We start from the raw sequence: 15789 nt of genomic DNA, 5'->3' as shown, positions 1-15789 counted from the left end.
CATCAATAGTCTAGAGAACATATGTTTTCTGGACGGGGGGTGGCGAGTCAGAATCCTGCCCCCTCCCTTCATGTGCTTTATATGTCAAAGTACAAGTGATTATTTAGGCCAGAAAAGTGTCCTTTTAAAGAACGGCAAGTCGGGAAGTTCACACACTGAAGAGTCACCATCCTTAATTTGGCTTTACTAACAAATAATTTAATAATTGACAAAGCTGAGACCAAATCTTTTCCCTGGGCATAGCTGCTCCCAGGGCTCCTCGCCCAGATCTACTCAGCCCGCACTCTAGATACGCTCTTTAGAGAGCCCCTTTTACTGCCTATCTATACCCAGCTGGGGGAATGAGCTGCCTGCCCCAGTGAGTCAGCTCAGCCCCCCTTAACCATCTCTCAGCAAGATCTGCACCCGCTAACAGGCTGGAATGTCTCAGACAAAGTCTCCCTGCCTGTTACAGCCTCCCTTTAGTGTCAGCTATGACCGTCTTTCTTCCTGATGTGTGCGCATGGGCAGTCGGTGCAGCTGAGGCTGGGGGAGGCAGCCCTGTGGTCCCTCCTACAGCCCCGCCCCCTCTGCTGAGGCCCCGCCCATGCAACGGGAAGAGCGCATCTCCCCAAGCCTCCCCAGTGCGGGTAGCAGCAGGAGGGAGGCAGCCAGGGCCCAAGTCTCCCCACAGCCACGTGCGTGGCTGAGAAGGTTCCTGCTTCTCCTCCTTCCCAGCTGCCCTGGAACCTGCCTGAGCCACACTGAGCAGCCCACAGCAACTGCACGTGGCAGCTGGAGGCAGGGCCAGAACAGCTCAGCACAGCTCTGTCTTGTTTTGCTGTCAGGAACAGATGCCCATGTGTGTACAATTTGTCTATCCAGAAGTGGACCGAGTCCTCTCAAGGCAACTCAAGTTGGTCACCAAACTGGTGTGTGAAGGTATAAATGTTCCCCTGAGGCTTGATTGGAATCAGTGACATTCCCTCTTGGGTCCCTGCGTGCCACTGGCAGCTTTCCGGGCTACCTGTTCCCCAACAAAAGGCTGCCTTCCCCATGCTGGACTACTATAGTATCTCTGTCTTCTAATAACAAGGCCATGGATGATTCCAAAAGCAGGCTGAGAAAAGCCAATAAAGGCAGGGGACGTGTTTCTCTGCTCCATTGCACTATACCATTGTGTGCAGTGTGAATGGAGAATGGCCCTTAGGTTTGATTGGTTTGGAAGAAAGAAGAGTAAAGGGGAACTTTGACCGAATTATAGATGGTAATACAGAGGAAACCAGCTAAATAGTTCTATTTAACTTTTCCCAGAGTAATCAGGCAAATAGAAGGGCATCTAATGAAATGTAAAGGCCACAATTTTTAAGTGGGAAGAAGAGAATAGATTTCCCTGTACAACATATAGATAACCTGCAGAACTCACTGCCACATGATATTGTTAAAGTAAATAGCCTGGTATGATTATAAAAGAAGATTCAGACACGGTGGCGTCTAGACTGGCAAGATTTTGTGCAAAAGTGGCTGCTTTTGTGCAAAAACTTGCCAGCTGTCTACACTGGCCGCTTGAATTTGCACAAGAGCACTGACATTCTAATGTAAGAATTCAATGCTTCTTGCGCAAATACTTTGATGCTCCCGCTCAGGGATAAGCCCTCTTGCACAAGAATACTTGCACAAGAGGGCCAGTGTAGACAGGAACCTTAATTTTTTGCACAAGAAAGCCTGACGGTTATCGGAGTTTTCTTGCGCAAAAGCACGTCTATACTGGGCACGGATGCTTTTGTGCAAAAACACTTTTTGCACAAAAGCATCCATGCCAATCTAGATGCTGTTTTGCGGAAATACTTTTGAGGGAAAAACTTTTCCGTTAAAAGTATTTCCGCAAAATCATGCCAGTCTAGACGCAGCCTATGTGATTAAAAGTGGTGCTTCCTATACCAGTAAGGCAGCTAAAAATTAAAGGCTTCTGGATTTCCTGGTTCATAGACTAAGAGCTGACTAGAATCAGGAGGAAATTTCTCCTCTGGCACAACATTGCACAGGTGAGGTATATCAGAGGATTTTACAAACCTTCTCCTGGAACTTCGAAAACTGTCCACTTCTGGGAGAGAGGAATTTTTATAAGATAATTAATGTGCTTGAGAATGCTGATTCTACGCAGGCAACAAACCTGGTATCGACACCCTCGAATAGACTCCCGGTTGATGTAAAGAGAAGCACTGTTGTGTAATGGTTCAGACAAGAGGCTAGGTATCATGGCTCTGCAACTAGCTTGCTGTATGAACTTGGGAAAGTCACTTAACTTCTGGGGGGGCAGGGCGAGGGCCTCAGTTTCTTTATCAGTACTTATCATCTTGTGCAGAGCCCCAAGCAGACCTTATGAATGAAGCATACTGCGATCCCCATAGAGACGGTGCTAGAGAAGGCAAAAGCATAATTTTTAATTGCAGAGCATTAGCTGCAGTATCAGAAAATAGGGGGATGGAAGGGGAGAGAAGAGAGAGGCTTTTAAAAAGGGAACTGCAAGCGGTTTCTTAAGCAGATCTGCACTGGGCAGCCCCAGAGACAGGTAGCACCTCTTGACTACAGCTGAGGACACCCTGGCTGTGTCTACACTGGCACAATCTCACACAAAAGCGGCTGCTCTTGTGCAAAAACTTACTGCCTGACTACACTGGCCACATGTTCTTGCGCAAGTACACTGACGTTCTACTGTATAAAATCAGGGCTTTTTGTGCGAGAACTCTGATGCTCCCACTCAGGAATAAGCCCTCTTGCGCAAGAGCTCTTCCAGAAGAGGCCAGTGTAGACAGGCATATGAATTTCTTGCGCAAGAAGCCTTTATGGTTAAAATGGCCATCGGAGCTTTCTTGTGGAAGAGAGCGTTTACACTGGCATGGATGCTCTTGCGCAAAGACACATGCCAGTGTACACGCTCTCTTCTGGAAGATTTTTTGCAGAAGAACTCTTCCGCAAAAGAATTTTTGCCTGAGAATGCGCCAGAGTAGACGTAGCCCCATGTTTGTACCTGCATGTGTGTCCAGCATCTTGCACAGTAGGGCTCAGGCATCTCCCATAGAAAACCAAATTGCAGTTCTCCTAACAGCACTGCTGCTATTCATTTAAGCTATGCCCACTGTGGCCTCTCCTGTGCTGTGTGGGCATTGCACCAGGACACTGAACTATATGTTGCAGCCAGTGCACTGCTAAAGCTAGAGGCACAAACGATCCAGACACTCACACATGGCATTAGTGCTTTACGCTCGTGTCCAAGAGAACCATTTATTGTGATCGCATACAGCATGGCAATGTGGAAAACACTGGAAATCTTGTGTCGCTGGTTTGGTTCCCTGGACAGTGCCAGAAATGGCGACTTGGCCATTCCCACCCCATCTATAATATTAGGAAACCCTTAGCCACAGATGGTCAGACGCACAGAATGTCTAACGGGGAGTAAGCCACAGTTCTGCTGCAGTGTGGGCTGTGCCCAGATGCGCTGCTGCGTCTCGCCCTCTAGCCCCCACCATCCATGGACTTTTCAGTGAGCTCTTCTTCCCCGCCTTCCTTCGGGTTTTGTCTGTGTTGTACGAAAGCAGAGTGTGCCACGCCAGTGGTGTGCATCCACAAGGAGTGGTTCTTTCCTCCCCGTGTGCTCCCCACCCCCAGAGCAGCGTCCCCGTCACGCTCCCACCGATGCGCACTCGTAACCTGGCCCTAAATATCCTGACACTGCAAGTCCAAGTCACGTGCCCTCACCCCCCTGGCTGGCCAGCACACTCTGTTGGGCCCCCTGGTTTTAACTCCCTTTGTCTGGACATTACTACAAATCACACACTGGGAAAATAGAAAAACTGAGCCAGGCTCAAGGGGAAGATACACTCTGCGGGGCTCTGACCTCAGTCTCTGATGCATTCAACAAAGCCGGACGGAATCTCTGCCCTTGTGGCAGCTCCCATTCCACAACTGCAGGCCTCAGACCCCAACAACTACCACACACGGAAGAAAAAGGAGGAAAGAAATCACCTAGACGGAGATTTGGGTCCCCCCCTCTCCTCCCACCGCCGCTGCCCTCTATAGACTGAGGGGGAAACGCCGAACCCTACAACTCAATTCCCATCTTCCAACGAGCCCCTGCTCCGAGGCCGGGCTGGCTGTGAGTATCTGCTTCCTGTCTGGAATGGGGGCGATGGCCGTGGCGGTGGGGGCGGGGGAGGCAGGCTCTCAAAGGCGAGAGACGCGCCAGCAGAAGCCGGTGAAGCTGGACCTTCTTGCACTGGGGACGCTCCTTGCCGCGGCTTCCGTCCGACAGCCAAGGCCTGCCGCCACGTCACCTTTCGCAGCACTGCTGAGGGAAGTCCCCGGGGGCGTCCCTGTCTTCCGCCACGGGCTGCGGGCCTCCCTCGCCCCTCTCCTCCGGGCGGCTGACTTCCTGCCCACCGGGCAGCTCGGCGTCGCAGTCGAGGGACTCGTAGATGGTGGGCAGGGTGGTCTGCTGGCTCAGGCGCTTGCGCAAGCCCACCAGCAAGGGCTGCGGCATGGAGGAGACGTCCACGTTGTTGCCCAGGTCTATCCAGGCCAAGCAGGGGAACTTGCTCATGTCCTTCATGGTGTCCGTCAGCTCCTTCATGGTGGCCCGGGTCAGCCTGTTGCCGTTGAGGGAGAGGTGAGTGAGCCTGGGCAGGGCCCAGAAGAAGGGCAGTAGCAGGCGCATCATGTCGTCGGTCAGCTCGGTGAAGCTCAGGTCTACGGCCGTGAGGCTGTCACCGTTGTTCTGTAGGTAATAGGCCATGCGGTGGACATCCCGCATGGTCAGGGGGATCCCTGATAAATCCATGGAGTCTTGGCTCAGCTTTTTCTGCAGGTTGGTCTTCAGGCTAATAAGGAAGAGAGGGAACTTGTTAGAAAGATGCACCTGGAGAAGGGAGGGAGCTCGTTAGGAATCTGGAAATGGAATGCAAATCACAGCTCCTTGGATGGAATTTCCCTTACGAGATGTCTTGCTCCCATTTATTTTCTCTTGGCCAGCCCAAGCCAATGGCTAGCTGGCCCATGCACAGAGCTCTGGGTTTTGGTTGTGGCAGAGGCTGATGTCCAATAATCAGGCTCTAAAGTAGTGGTGGGCAACCAGTGGCCCACGAGCTGCATGTGGCCCCTTGGGATTTTATCTGTGGCCCATGAGACATTTTGTTTACTGCTGGTCAGATACAGGGTTGCCAGATTTTGCTGGTTTCCATCTGCATGGTTTTTTCCCTACTGATACTACAAAAGTGACACGTAAGTAAAGCCCGGGCACATGCCATTTGCACACAATGCTGACTGTGGGAGCCGTGTGCTCCCAGTGCATCCCATCCCAGCGCTGCTGTGGTTCAGCCAGCACACCCCACAAATTCTAGGTACGCACGTGCAGTGAGCAAACTGCCCCATCCTGGGAGCCTGTCTTGGTTAGTATCAGAGGGGTCGCCAGGTTAGTCTGGATCTGCAAAAGCGGCGAGGAGTCCGGTGGCACCTTATAGACTAACCGAAGTGTTGGAGCATGAGCTTTCGTGGGCAAAGACCCACTTTGTCAGAGTACATGCATCTGACGAAGTGGGTCTTTGCCCACGAAAGCTCATGCTCCAACACTTCAGTTAGTCTATAAGGTGCCACAGGACTCCTCGCCTGTCTCGGTTAGGACGATCTTGTGGCCCACTGAGACGAAGGAGAGCCACTCGTGCAGCCCACTCGCTAGCCCAGGTTGCCCATTGCTGGTCTAAAGTGACTTTAACTTCCAATCCTTCCACCTTGACTTCTGCTTTACAAACGCATGTAGGACATAGCCCTGGTGAAAGCCCGCGTCCAGCGGACGGGTCTGCGCTGCTCTGTGTCTATGGGTTGGCCGGGTCCCTAATCGAGTGCAGCGAGCTCCCGAGCCTCAGGATGGTTCTTGGGGTCATCTTCTGTGCAGCAGTCTCCCCTCCCTGAAGATCTAATTTGAAGCACGCAAGTGCCCCTGCTGGAGTCAATGGGGACCATTCACATGATGCTTCATAGGCCCCAGCTCTGCAAGGTGCCTAAGAATAAACTAAACCATTTCTCACCCCCACTCTCTGTTCTCAAGGAGGTGGCTAGGATGTGATCACACTTCATTGCAAAGCCATTTTCAGAGGCTGCAAGGAAATGCAATCCTCAGCAGGCAGGACAGTCAGTGTTCTTGGCGAGTGCGACAGCCAAAGGGCTACCGCCCTCTACCAAGCCTGAGACAACAGTGTTATCCCACCAGCTTCACTCTGCAGCAATTGCTCCTGAGCAGGTGTAGCCGTGAAAGCATATTTATGTACGTCACGCCTGCAGGGCACGGTGGACTCTGGGATGCTCTCTGATGAGTCGCAGGACTATGAGCTGGAAAAGGCCCCATCTGTCCCTCTGCACGTGCAGAATTTGTCCCTACTCGACACTTCGTGTCTGGGCTAGTTTCCAATGTCTGTGCGTGTCCCTGAGAGTCCCTCCCTCGGTACGGAGGCCCTAGTGTGGAAAGCTGTAATCTGGAATGGGAAATTGCTGCGCTAACTCAGTCAGTAATAACCATAATTAGCGACTTATGTTCCTGTGGCGCCACTTGGCCTGAGAGCCTTCCTTCTACGGCCATTGTTACAGACTCCATGGGCTGCGCGGTAGGTTTGCAGAGGGTACGTATGCAAGCAGTTGTGTGCCTCCATACACATCTCACACCCCACACGCTCGCATTCCACCCATCCCACCCCCTGTCCTCACCGTGCTGTGTGGGGTTATTTGCACCCATGCAAAGGGGCATCAAACCTATCAAATCACACTCCCTGCTTGCTTAGCTCCCACGTTGGGACAGGATCGATAGAGTTGCAAGGCCATGAAGAACCAGCACAAACTGCTGTTGCTCCATTGCAGAAATGCAGCTGTCATTGAACTAGCAGTGGGGGGTTCAGGTGGGCAGTGTATAATGCTCCACACTGGGGCTTTGCCAGATGCCCCAGAGGAAGGGAACACAAGAGGGAATCCTCACGTGATCCCTCTCTTGTCACCTACCTCCAGAGAAACAGAGGCTGGGGACACCATTCCTACCCATCCTGGCTAATAGCCATTGATGGACCTGACCTCCATGAATCTATCCAGCTCTTTTTTGGAACCCAAAAGCCAGGAGGGGGCATGTTCCTGGCTCACAGATCAGGCCTCTCTCAGGGCGACAGCAGAGAGAAGCCAGGCAGGGCCAAGAGGGAAAAAATTCAGGGCTGGGCCATTACCCACTAAAAGCAATGATGGGGAGGAGGGAGGGAGAGAGAACGGCAGAAACCCCCCTTTGTGCTCCACACATGCTGCCTGTGCCCAAGGTTGCAGGGTCTTGCACAGGGCCAGGTGAAGCAGCTGGAAAGTAATTGTGTGTTGGAATCCATTTGGGCTGCTGCCTATTCTCGTGCTCCGACAGTGAGCTGGGGAACCCAGTGCCAAACCGCGGAAGAAACACTCAAGCCAGCTCATAGGGCAGCCCCTGGGACCCAGCGAGGTGGGTTATGCTAACGAGGCGATTGAAAAGGGCCCTGTGCCATGCCAGGGATACAAGGGATTGTTCCAATGGCTTGGCTCCGTGCAGAGAGGAGCTGCCAGAACACGGATTTTCTGCTAATTAGCTGGTGGCAGCGTCTCCTCTCATTCGGGGCGGGTTGAGTGTTGACAGGAGACAGCAGCGCCGGGAAATATTGTGACATGTTTACGCTGTGGATGCAGGGGACCAAAACACACAATGCAAAGAGGGAGCAGGCTAGCAATTAGCCGGGGAGACAGACACGGCTGTGTGGCGGGTGCCTCTGGCAGCTGAAGTCCCAGCTGGCAGGAGCTGCGCCAGGACGCAGCAGGACACAGGGATCACGAAGTCCAAGCCGCGTGTGGATTGGGAGGCAGCATGAGCGGTTAGTCTTGGCTTCAGACGGCAGAGGGGATGGGTCTGGCCCATGTCACTTAGCATGGCAGCCTTTGCGTCAGTGAGGGAGCCACATGAAATGGTAAATCCTATGCAGGCCCTCTTAGCAGAAACGCTGGTGTCCCCAACACAGGTCAGGCAGGTCACGCTGGGGTCTGCATCATGACCACTGGCCACTGCTCAGGTTGCAGCCTGCTCCAGTGTATTCGCAACTGGGGTGAGCCCCCACGCCCCAGTTCTGGGCAAGCTATCCATTAATCAGAAATGGGAATCAATTATTGGACTGTATCTTCGGAGCTCTTATGCACCCACAGATCCACGCAGCCTCCTTGTGAGGCAGGGAGACTCAGACAATGAAGGGGAAGTGAATTGACCAAGGTCACACAGAGAGTCGGTGGCAGAGCCAGCTGGCGCTTGCAGAGAAACGCCAGGGAGGGCCAAAGGGGAAAAAGGAGGGCACACAGCTCTCAAACAGGCAAAGTCTGGGCCAAAGGAACAAGCCCTTCTGAGCTGGGGAGCTAGTGCTGCCTGAGAAAATCCAGGTGTCCCTCACGGCTGCGGGAAAGAGCTGCTCTGTAAATCCTCACACTGTGACAGCACAGCAGAGCCACCACGGCAGTACATGGTGCATGCCCAGCAGCACAGCCGACGAGCACGAGGGGAGCTGAGCAGGGGCCAGTGAAAATCTGTGCTGATGGAAAAGGGGCGAGCTCTCCTCTTGGCCCCAAATTGTGGAAAGGCGGAGGGAAAGTGGGCGGGGCCCCTAGGACCTGGCAGGCACGGCATTTGGGCCAGACACGGAAAATTTCTTGTGGACGGATTCTTTCATCTACAGCAGTGAAGCTTCCTGCATTAGTTAAGCACCAGTTTGCAGGAAGCTGGCGTGCTGAGCAGTGTGCAGAGGCTTTTTGTTATCCAGGAGAAAAGCTGGGAGGAGGCAGGGGGAATGCATACGGGCGAAAGAAGTCTGCCTCTGGTCGCGCTCTTTCCACCAAGACTGGCTGCCTCCCCAAGTTTGCTCTGATGCCAGCATGCCTGGCCTGCTTTTTTGTCTCGACTGGCTGGGGTGCCCCATTTTCCTGCCCGAAGGGAAGGCAACATACATCGCAGGGAAGATGTTCACATTTGGCCCTGCGGTTTCCGGGGCTGGTGCAGTGTGAGTTTCACACAGCCAGCTCTGCAAAATATTGCAGGGAACAGTTGGGGAACGGCAGGGTAAAACACAAGGTGAAGAGCGAATACAACCCCTGTCATCTTGTGGGTGGAGTGGTTTGAGATTCATAGCTTCTAAGGCCAGACGGGACCATGGTTACCTTCCAGTCTGAACACGGGCCACAGAACCTGTCTACTATAATTCCTGGAGCAGATCTCTTAGAAAATCTAAGCTTTCTGTGTAAAAACAAGCACAACCCTCTAACGCACACAGTGGCACAGAGAAACCTCCAAAGTGTGACTTGGCTACGAACCAATGCAATGGTATCTGGCAATACTGGGGAGAAGCCTGACTCAGATAAAAGGTTTGAGAGAGGTACACCCTGTCCTGCTCCCTTGCGAGACTTTTTCAACTCTGGTGCATCAGGGTGTCCATTGAAATGTGAAGAATGGTGATGATTTCACTGTGGATTAAGTCATGGAAGAAAGCAGCGGGAGAGTTACGTTCCAACGATCTCCACCAGTTATGGTGAACTCCCCCTGATGTCATGGGTGGCCGGAGCCTGGAAGAGACCCATCACTATTCTACCCCACCCCTGTGCGACCCCTGACGTTCTTCACATACTAAACACAGAATCACATTGAAACACACGCTGGCTGGTTCTGACCTTGCCTGTACCAGCTTTGCCCCCGTGTCACGTCATTGATGGCAGTGGAGTTACTCCTCCCTGACACTCGCATGAGTGAAAGCCGCAGCTAGGGCCGTTACCGTGCCGTGAAGCAAACCTGGCTGCATGTCAGATAGGCAGGATCACTTTCTTTGCAGGCGGGGGTCGAGGAAACACCCCGCGTGCAGCTCATCCTTCCCTGAGTCAGGCAGGCTGCTGCTGTGTCTGTGTCCCACTGGAGTGGGAGGTGGGGGGGCCTTCGCCCAGCAATTTCCACAATTGCTTCACCACGCACGTGACCAGGATGTAACACGAGGCACGAAGAAGGGGCTGGATGGTGTCATACAGAGCTCAGCAGCTGCTGAACGGCCTTTGGACTGTAAGGAGCACTCTGCTCCCGGGTTCCTCTGTTTACTACACTGCTGGCTTGGGGAACGCGACAGATCAAGTCATGGGCCATGTTCCTGGCTGATGCTCTGTATGCTGACTACTCCCAAGCATCTCAGGACCAGCGAGTGCATTACAAGCACCTTCTGCTAGCCGATCTTTAGATGACAAAGCAATGCCATTGCATTTAATTGCCCCTGGTTCAACTTAGGTGATTGGCACTTACTACATTAGCGCCTACGGCTCTGCAGGGTTTCACAGCAATGGCTGAGCAGAGAAGGCCGCTGTGTGGCATGTGCCCCCTTCGCTTGTGCCAAGGGCTATATTAAATCCATGGTCCATTTTGGTGAATTTCACAGTCACACGATTTTTAAAATCATACTTTTCATTATTTCACCGATGTGACTGAAATGTCACAGGGCTGTAATTGTAGGGGTCCTGCCCAAACAGGAGTTGTAAGGGAGGTTGCACGTTATTGAAGGAAGGATTTTGGTCCATATCCCCTGTAAACTGGGCATGTATACGGCATCTTGTGAGAGATTCAATGCTGCCCAGTTGATTAACAGAGTGCCCACAGCCAGGTTTTGTTTATACTGATGGTGCACATGCCTTGGTGCACATAAAAAATTATTCCACACGTGGATGGAAAAAATTCGCACTTGGATGGAAAAGATTAGAGGGAACATTAGCTGCCATTGCCTTCAGAGCTGAGAAGTAATAAGAGAAACAGCCTATGGCAATCCTCCCTACAATAATCCTACAATAATGGTGAACAGCTGGAGAGCAGCAGCTGCTGGACAGGAGCCTAGCTTTGAAGACAGAGCCACCACTAGCACAGCGCAGAGGTAAGGATGGCTTGGTATAGTGCTGCCAGCCTTACCTTCCATGGTACTGCCTTCCATCAGCAGCCACCACACTTTGGCCACTCAGCTTTGCAGGCAGCAGCACAGAAGTAAGTGTGGCATGGCATGGTATTGCCATGCTTGCTTCTGCACCGCTGCTGGCAGGGCGCTGCTTTCTGAGCTGGGCACTCAGCCAACACCCTCTGCATTCTGGCTGCTCAACTCCCAAGGCAACACCAGAAATAAGGGTGGCAATACAACCCCCCCCCAATAACCTTGTGACCCCCTGCAACTCCATTTTGGGTCAGGACCCCTAATTTGAGACACGCTGGTCTTCCCCTGTGAAATCCCATACAGTAAAGGGCAAAAACACCCCAAAGGCCATTTAAATATCCCCCGCGGCCTTTGCATTTACATGGCTGCCGCTTTTTTCCAGCTTGGGGATAAGCTGGAGAAAAGCACCAGTCTAGACGTGATTCTCCGGAAAATAAGCCCTTTTCTGGAGGATCTCTTATTCCTACTTGAAAGTAGGAATAAGAGATCCTTCGGAAAAAGGGCTTATTTTCCGCAAGATCCCGTCTAGACTGGCGCTTTTCTCCGGCTTATCCCCAAGCCGGAAAAAAGCGGCAGCCATGTAAATGCAAAGGCCGCGGGGGATATTTAAGTCCCCCGCGGATTTGCAATTGTGATGTGTCTCATTAGCATCCCTTTTCCGGAAAGGGATGCCAATGTAGACACAGCCACTATGTCACTGGGTTTTACAAGAGCGTGCTTTCTAGCCTAGGTAACCTCCTACTGTCCCTAGGAGATAGAAGCCTGATCCATACCTAAGAGGGTTAAACTCTTCCACTCTCGCTCTGCTGAAGTGTGTCCCAGTAGGAATGGGTTAGAAAAGAGATTTCCTCCTCCCCCCCCCCAACCCTGTTGCCTTCAGTGCGTGATTTGCTGAGCACATTGGCACCATCTTTGAGGATGGGGACTGCACCTGGTTACATTCTAACCTGCTGGGTTTCTGCAGGAGATGAAAGGCTGGTGCATGGACCTCCTTGGAATGCAGCAACCGCCTCTGCGTCGCCTCCACATAACTACATTTCCATAACAGCCCAAACTTAATTGCTACCTGGCAGATGCTCCCAGTTCTCACCATGGCAGGGCTTGTTAATTATCTTCCGGACCCAGCTGACATGCTGCCAGAAAGCGGAAATAGCATTTCAGATGAGAACTGGGGGAGGGAGGAAGGGAGTGTGTTTCTGCCTCTGCTCCATGACAACCAGCTGCCAAACTGGGCAGGAGATGGAGCAGGCAGGAGGAGAGCTCATCCCTGAACGCGGCGACCCTGCTCTGATCTTTCCCAGCTGCCCTGGGATCTGCCTTTGAACTTCATTAAACAGAAGCTGACACTTCTCCCCGTTTTGTTCCACGCAGTCGCATGGCAGGAAGGGCTCCAGGAATGCGCTGCAGAGGGGCCGGTTCTGCAGTGCGGGGTGGGCAGAGGGGTTGAAAACACGTATGGGCAGAATGCGGGAGGGAGCAGAGCAGTAGTGTGGGTTTTATACACACTCTGCACAGCTGGAAAGGGCCAGGTGGCGGGGAGGCAGGCCCAAGGTTGGGTGCAGGTATTTCTTAGCCTCCTGCTCCTGGCAGCTTCTTTCACTGCCGTGACATTGGACCCCAGCTCCATGGGAGCTGGTTTCTCTCCAGCTTCCATGCCAGCTTAAACACCTGAAGCAAAAGATCCCTGTGTGACAGTCCGTCAGGACTTGGCTTGGCCCAGGGGCTGGAGATCTTGGAGCTAAGCCAGCCCCGATCACAGCATGAGACCCATCTGGACCAGGTAAGAGCGGTATAGGGAAGAGCAGGGCATTGCAGTGAAAGGGGGAAACTGAGGAAGCTGTGGCAGAGTCAATATGGCAGGGGTGGGCAATAATTTTTTGCCAGGGGCCACTTTGAAAATTTTTGAAGTGGCCCTGGGTCACACAGGAAGGGGCGGGGCATTGCGCGGAAGAGGGGGGGTGTTAAGCAGAAGGGCCGGGGCCAAGATATTTCTGGGTTCACCACCCCCAGACAATGACTGGTCTGCGGGTGAGGGAGTGCCTTTGTCCCCACCCATGTTCCCCCAAGACTTCCCTGCCCCTAGACCAACTAGGGCCTGGGGGGGAGGAGCGCGCTTAGCCTCCTCCGCTCTCCCCCCCGCTGCGAGCTGCATCCAGTGCTTGAAAGCGACACGTGCTCCTGGCAGGCCGCGGAGGCCCCTTTGCCCACCCCTGCTATAGAGAGCAAAGAAAGCTCTCCAGGCAGGGAGCCCGGTGAGAGACCCTGACCGAGCAGGAGAGGAGGAATTTAAACCCAGGGTTGTGTGGAAGGACCCTGGTTTGGGGTGTCAGTCACAGTTTATTTGCAGTTCGTAAGCCCAGTCCCCAAGCAGGGGTGTGTCTGGATCAAGAGACACTGGAAGTGGGTTTATTTGAGCAGTCTAAGAGGGGAAACTGTGGCAGGCTACTGCTCATGTGACTCTACGCCACGAGGGGGTACACAGAAGGCACCCCTCCTGTTTACAACCGGCGTAGCTTGTAGGAACCTGCAGGCCCCTCCTGTCAAGGAGAGAAACTGAAGTTGGGGGCGGAGGAGGGCGGATGTCAGATGCAGAGAATGGAGAGAGCCATTTGTTGTCTGACCAGCAGCGATGGATTCAAATATTTCCTCTGCAGGACTGGGTGCAGAAGGCACGGCGAGCCATGCAAGAGAAGGTTCTGGAGTTAGGGTGTGGGGCCCAGATGTCTGGAAAGCCAGGGACCGGGAGTAAGGTGTTCCAGAGGTTTTAGAGGCGGAAAGGCTGGGCACATTAAAAGGGCCTGTTCTTATCTGAAATCTGAGATCTGAGAGGAGCCCTGTAGATCAAGGGGGAGATTCAAAGAGAAGTTGAGTCAAAGGGGGAAAAGTAAGAGACACAGAACACTAGAACTAGAAGGAGCTTTGTGAGGTCATCAAGTCCAGTCTCCTGCCGCACGGCAGGACCCAGCACCATCTGGACCATCCCTGATAAGTGTTTTTTAACCTACTCTGAGAAATGGGATGAAATTTAATAGGGCAAAGACATCAGTGTAGGGACTAGCTATAAGAATGTTTGCTATAAACTGGGACTCCATTTGCAAACCTCTGGAAGATAAGGTGATAAGTAGCAGCATAGATTTGCCAAGAACGAATCGTGTCAAACCCACCTCGATCTGCAAGGAGTAAGGGAAGCCGACAGGAGCGTGTGCTCTCGTCAGCCCCCTGCAGTGTGGATGCCGAATGCCGCTATGCAGTTCTGTAGCTGGATAGTGTACTGTAAGTGTTGACCTAGGCCAAGGTGCCACAGGACTCCTTTTGTTTTTAGAAATTCAAGTGCCCTCCCCTCCTTCGAGGCACTCCCTACAGGGTGCTCTCGTTACCCCTCGGCAGACTGCATCTGTCGGAAGTCACTCCCCTGAAATGAATGGAGTTGCAAAAGGGTAAAGCTGCGGTAACCAAGGCCCCCTCTGGCCTTCTACCAATACCCAATTCATGCCATGTGACAGTCCTAGGGCCTTAACATCCCCCCGTCTGCCATGGAACTTTGTCTGTGCAGCAGGAGCTTTGAGTTACTGGATAGAATTCTCCATGGATGGCTTGGGGAGCTTTTAAGACCTAGGAGCCATAAAGAAATAACAAACGAAGCCTGCGGGGTTGCCATAAATTCGCCATGAACAATTTAGCTGAAGAACCTTTAAGAGATCAAATGCCAAGGAGGCATTTGGTTGCCACCCAGGTGCTTTTTGACTGTGGTCTTTCTCGTGGCTCTTGAGGGCGCAGGCAGGGCGGAGCTAACCCACAACCACAAGAAAACGGGGGGGGAGGATCTTTTCCCAGCTCTCTCCTTGCCTCCCCTTCCCTCCCCTTTCCTTCCCTTCCCAGCCGGGTCGCTCACCATGCCTGGGACTTCCTGCGGGGCATGCCATGCCTATGCCATGTGGAGTGAGGGCTCAGGTGGTAAATCAGCTGCCTGCAGATCCTGTCTGCGGACTTCCAGGGGTCGTATTCCTGGAAATAAAAGGACACGTCAGCCCCCGGCCGCACGACTCGGGCACGTGCCAGGGTTGTGGGGAGAACGTGACACTGCAGAGTGTGTCAGAGAGGACAGATGGGATGGGGGAAGGGTAGGAGAGGCACGGGGCTGAGAGAGAAAGCGAAAGGAACAAGAGAAAGGGGGAAAGGCAAAGATGGGGCAGAGGTCTGGGGCAACAGGAGATGAAGTAATGGGCAAGGTGACAGGGAGCGGGAAACAGGAGAGTGGAAGGGGAAAGAGCTCTAGTGCGGGGCTGCCAGAGCTGAGAGTCTGGCTGAGAAAAGGGAAAATCCCTCCTACCCAACCACACACTTTCCCCACCGGCCCCTGGTGTGCTCTGGGCGGCGGGGGGGGAGGGTAGTTGGAGTTTGTCCTCTTCGGAGTGGGAGGCATACCTGGCACCCGAATCACAGTTCTACACAGGAAGCCTTCTAGTCCCTTTTGCCATCCATGCAGAATAGCTGCATCTGCCATACCCCAAAGGTTAGGTGACGTGGAACAGAACGGCGCTTGCAGGCCAGTTTCATCCTGTCCCACCCACTTTTACCACCGCATTCGAACACATGCAAGCACACACGCACACACAGAATTCGGGCTAAAGACTTACTAGCAGTCACTAAACCTTTTCTTACTCCAGTGGTTCATGGTAGCCCTCCAAGCGTCTCCCTCTTTAACACGCCACTCATCCCACTTTACTCAAAATGGAAAACCAGTATATGCTGGTTTCCTGCCCTACATGGTTAAAAT

General features: G+C 53.0%; 1 protein-coding gene across 1 annotated transcript in view; it reads right to left on the bottom strand.

Moving 5' to 3' along the window:
* Nucleotides 1-3075: 3075 nt before the first annotated feature.
* The window catches only part of LRRC75B (leucine rich repeat containing 75B), a 28658-nt gene continuing 15944 nt past the window's right edge, over nucleotides 3076-15789 (bottom strand). The window contains exons 3-4 of the mRNA XM_075897983.1: nucleotides 14905-15017; nucleotides 3076-4856 (exon numbers count right to left, since the gene is read on the bottom strand). Of these exons, the coding sequence (XP_075754098.1) occupies nucleotides 4310-4856; nucleotides 14905-15017 (660 nt within the window). The 3' untranslated portion in view covers nucleotides 3076-4309. The remainder of the gene's footprint in view (nucleotides 4857-14904; nucleotides 15018-15789) is intronic.

The sequence above is a fragment of the Pelodiscus sinensis genome, chromosome 15 (genome assembly GCF_049634645.1).
Source record: "Pelodiscus sinensis isolate JC-2024 chromosome 15, ASM4963464v1, whole genome shotgun sequence".
NCBI lineage: Eukaryota > Metazoa > Chordata > Testudines > Trionychidae > Pelodiscus > Pelodiscus sinensis.
This window is presented reverse-complemented; position numbering and strand designations above follow the sequence as displayed.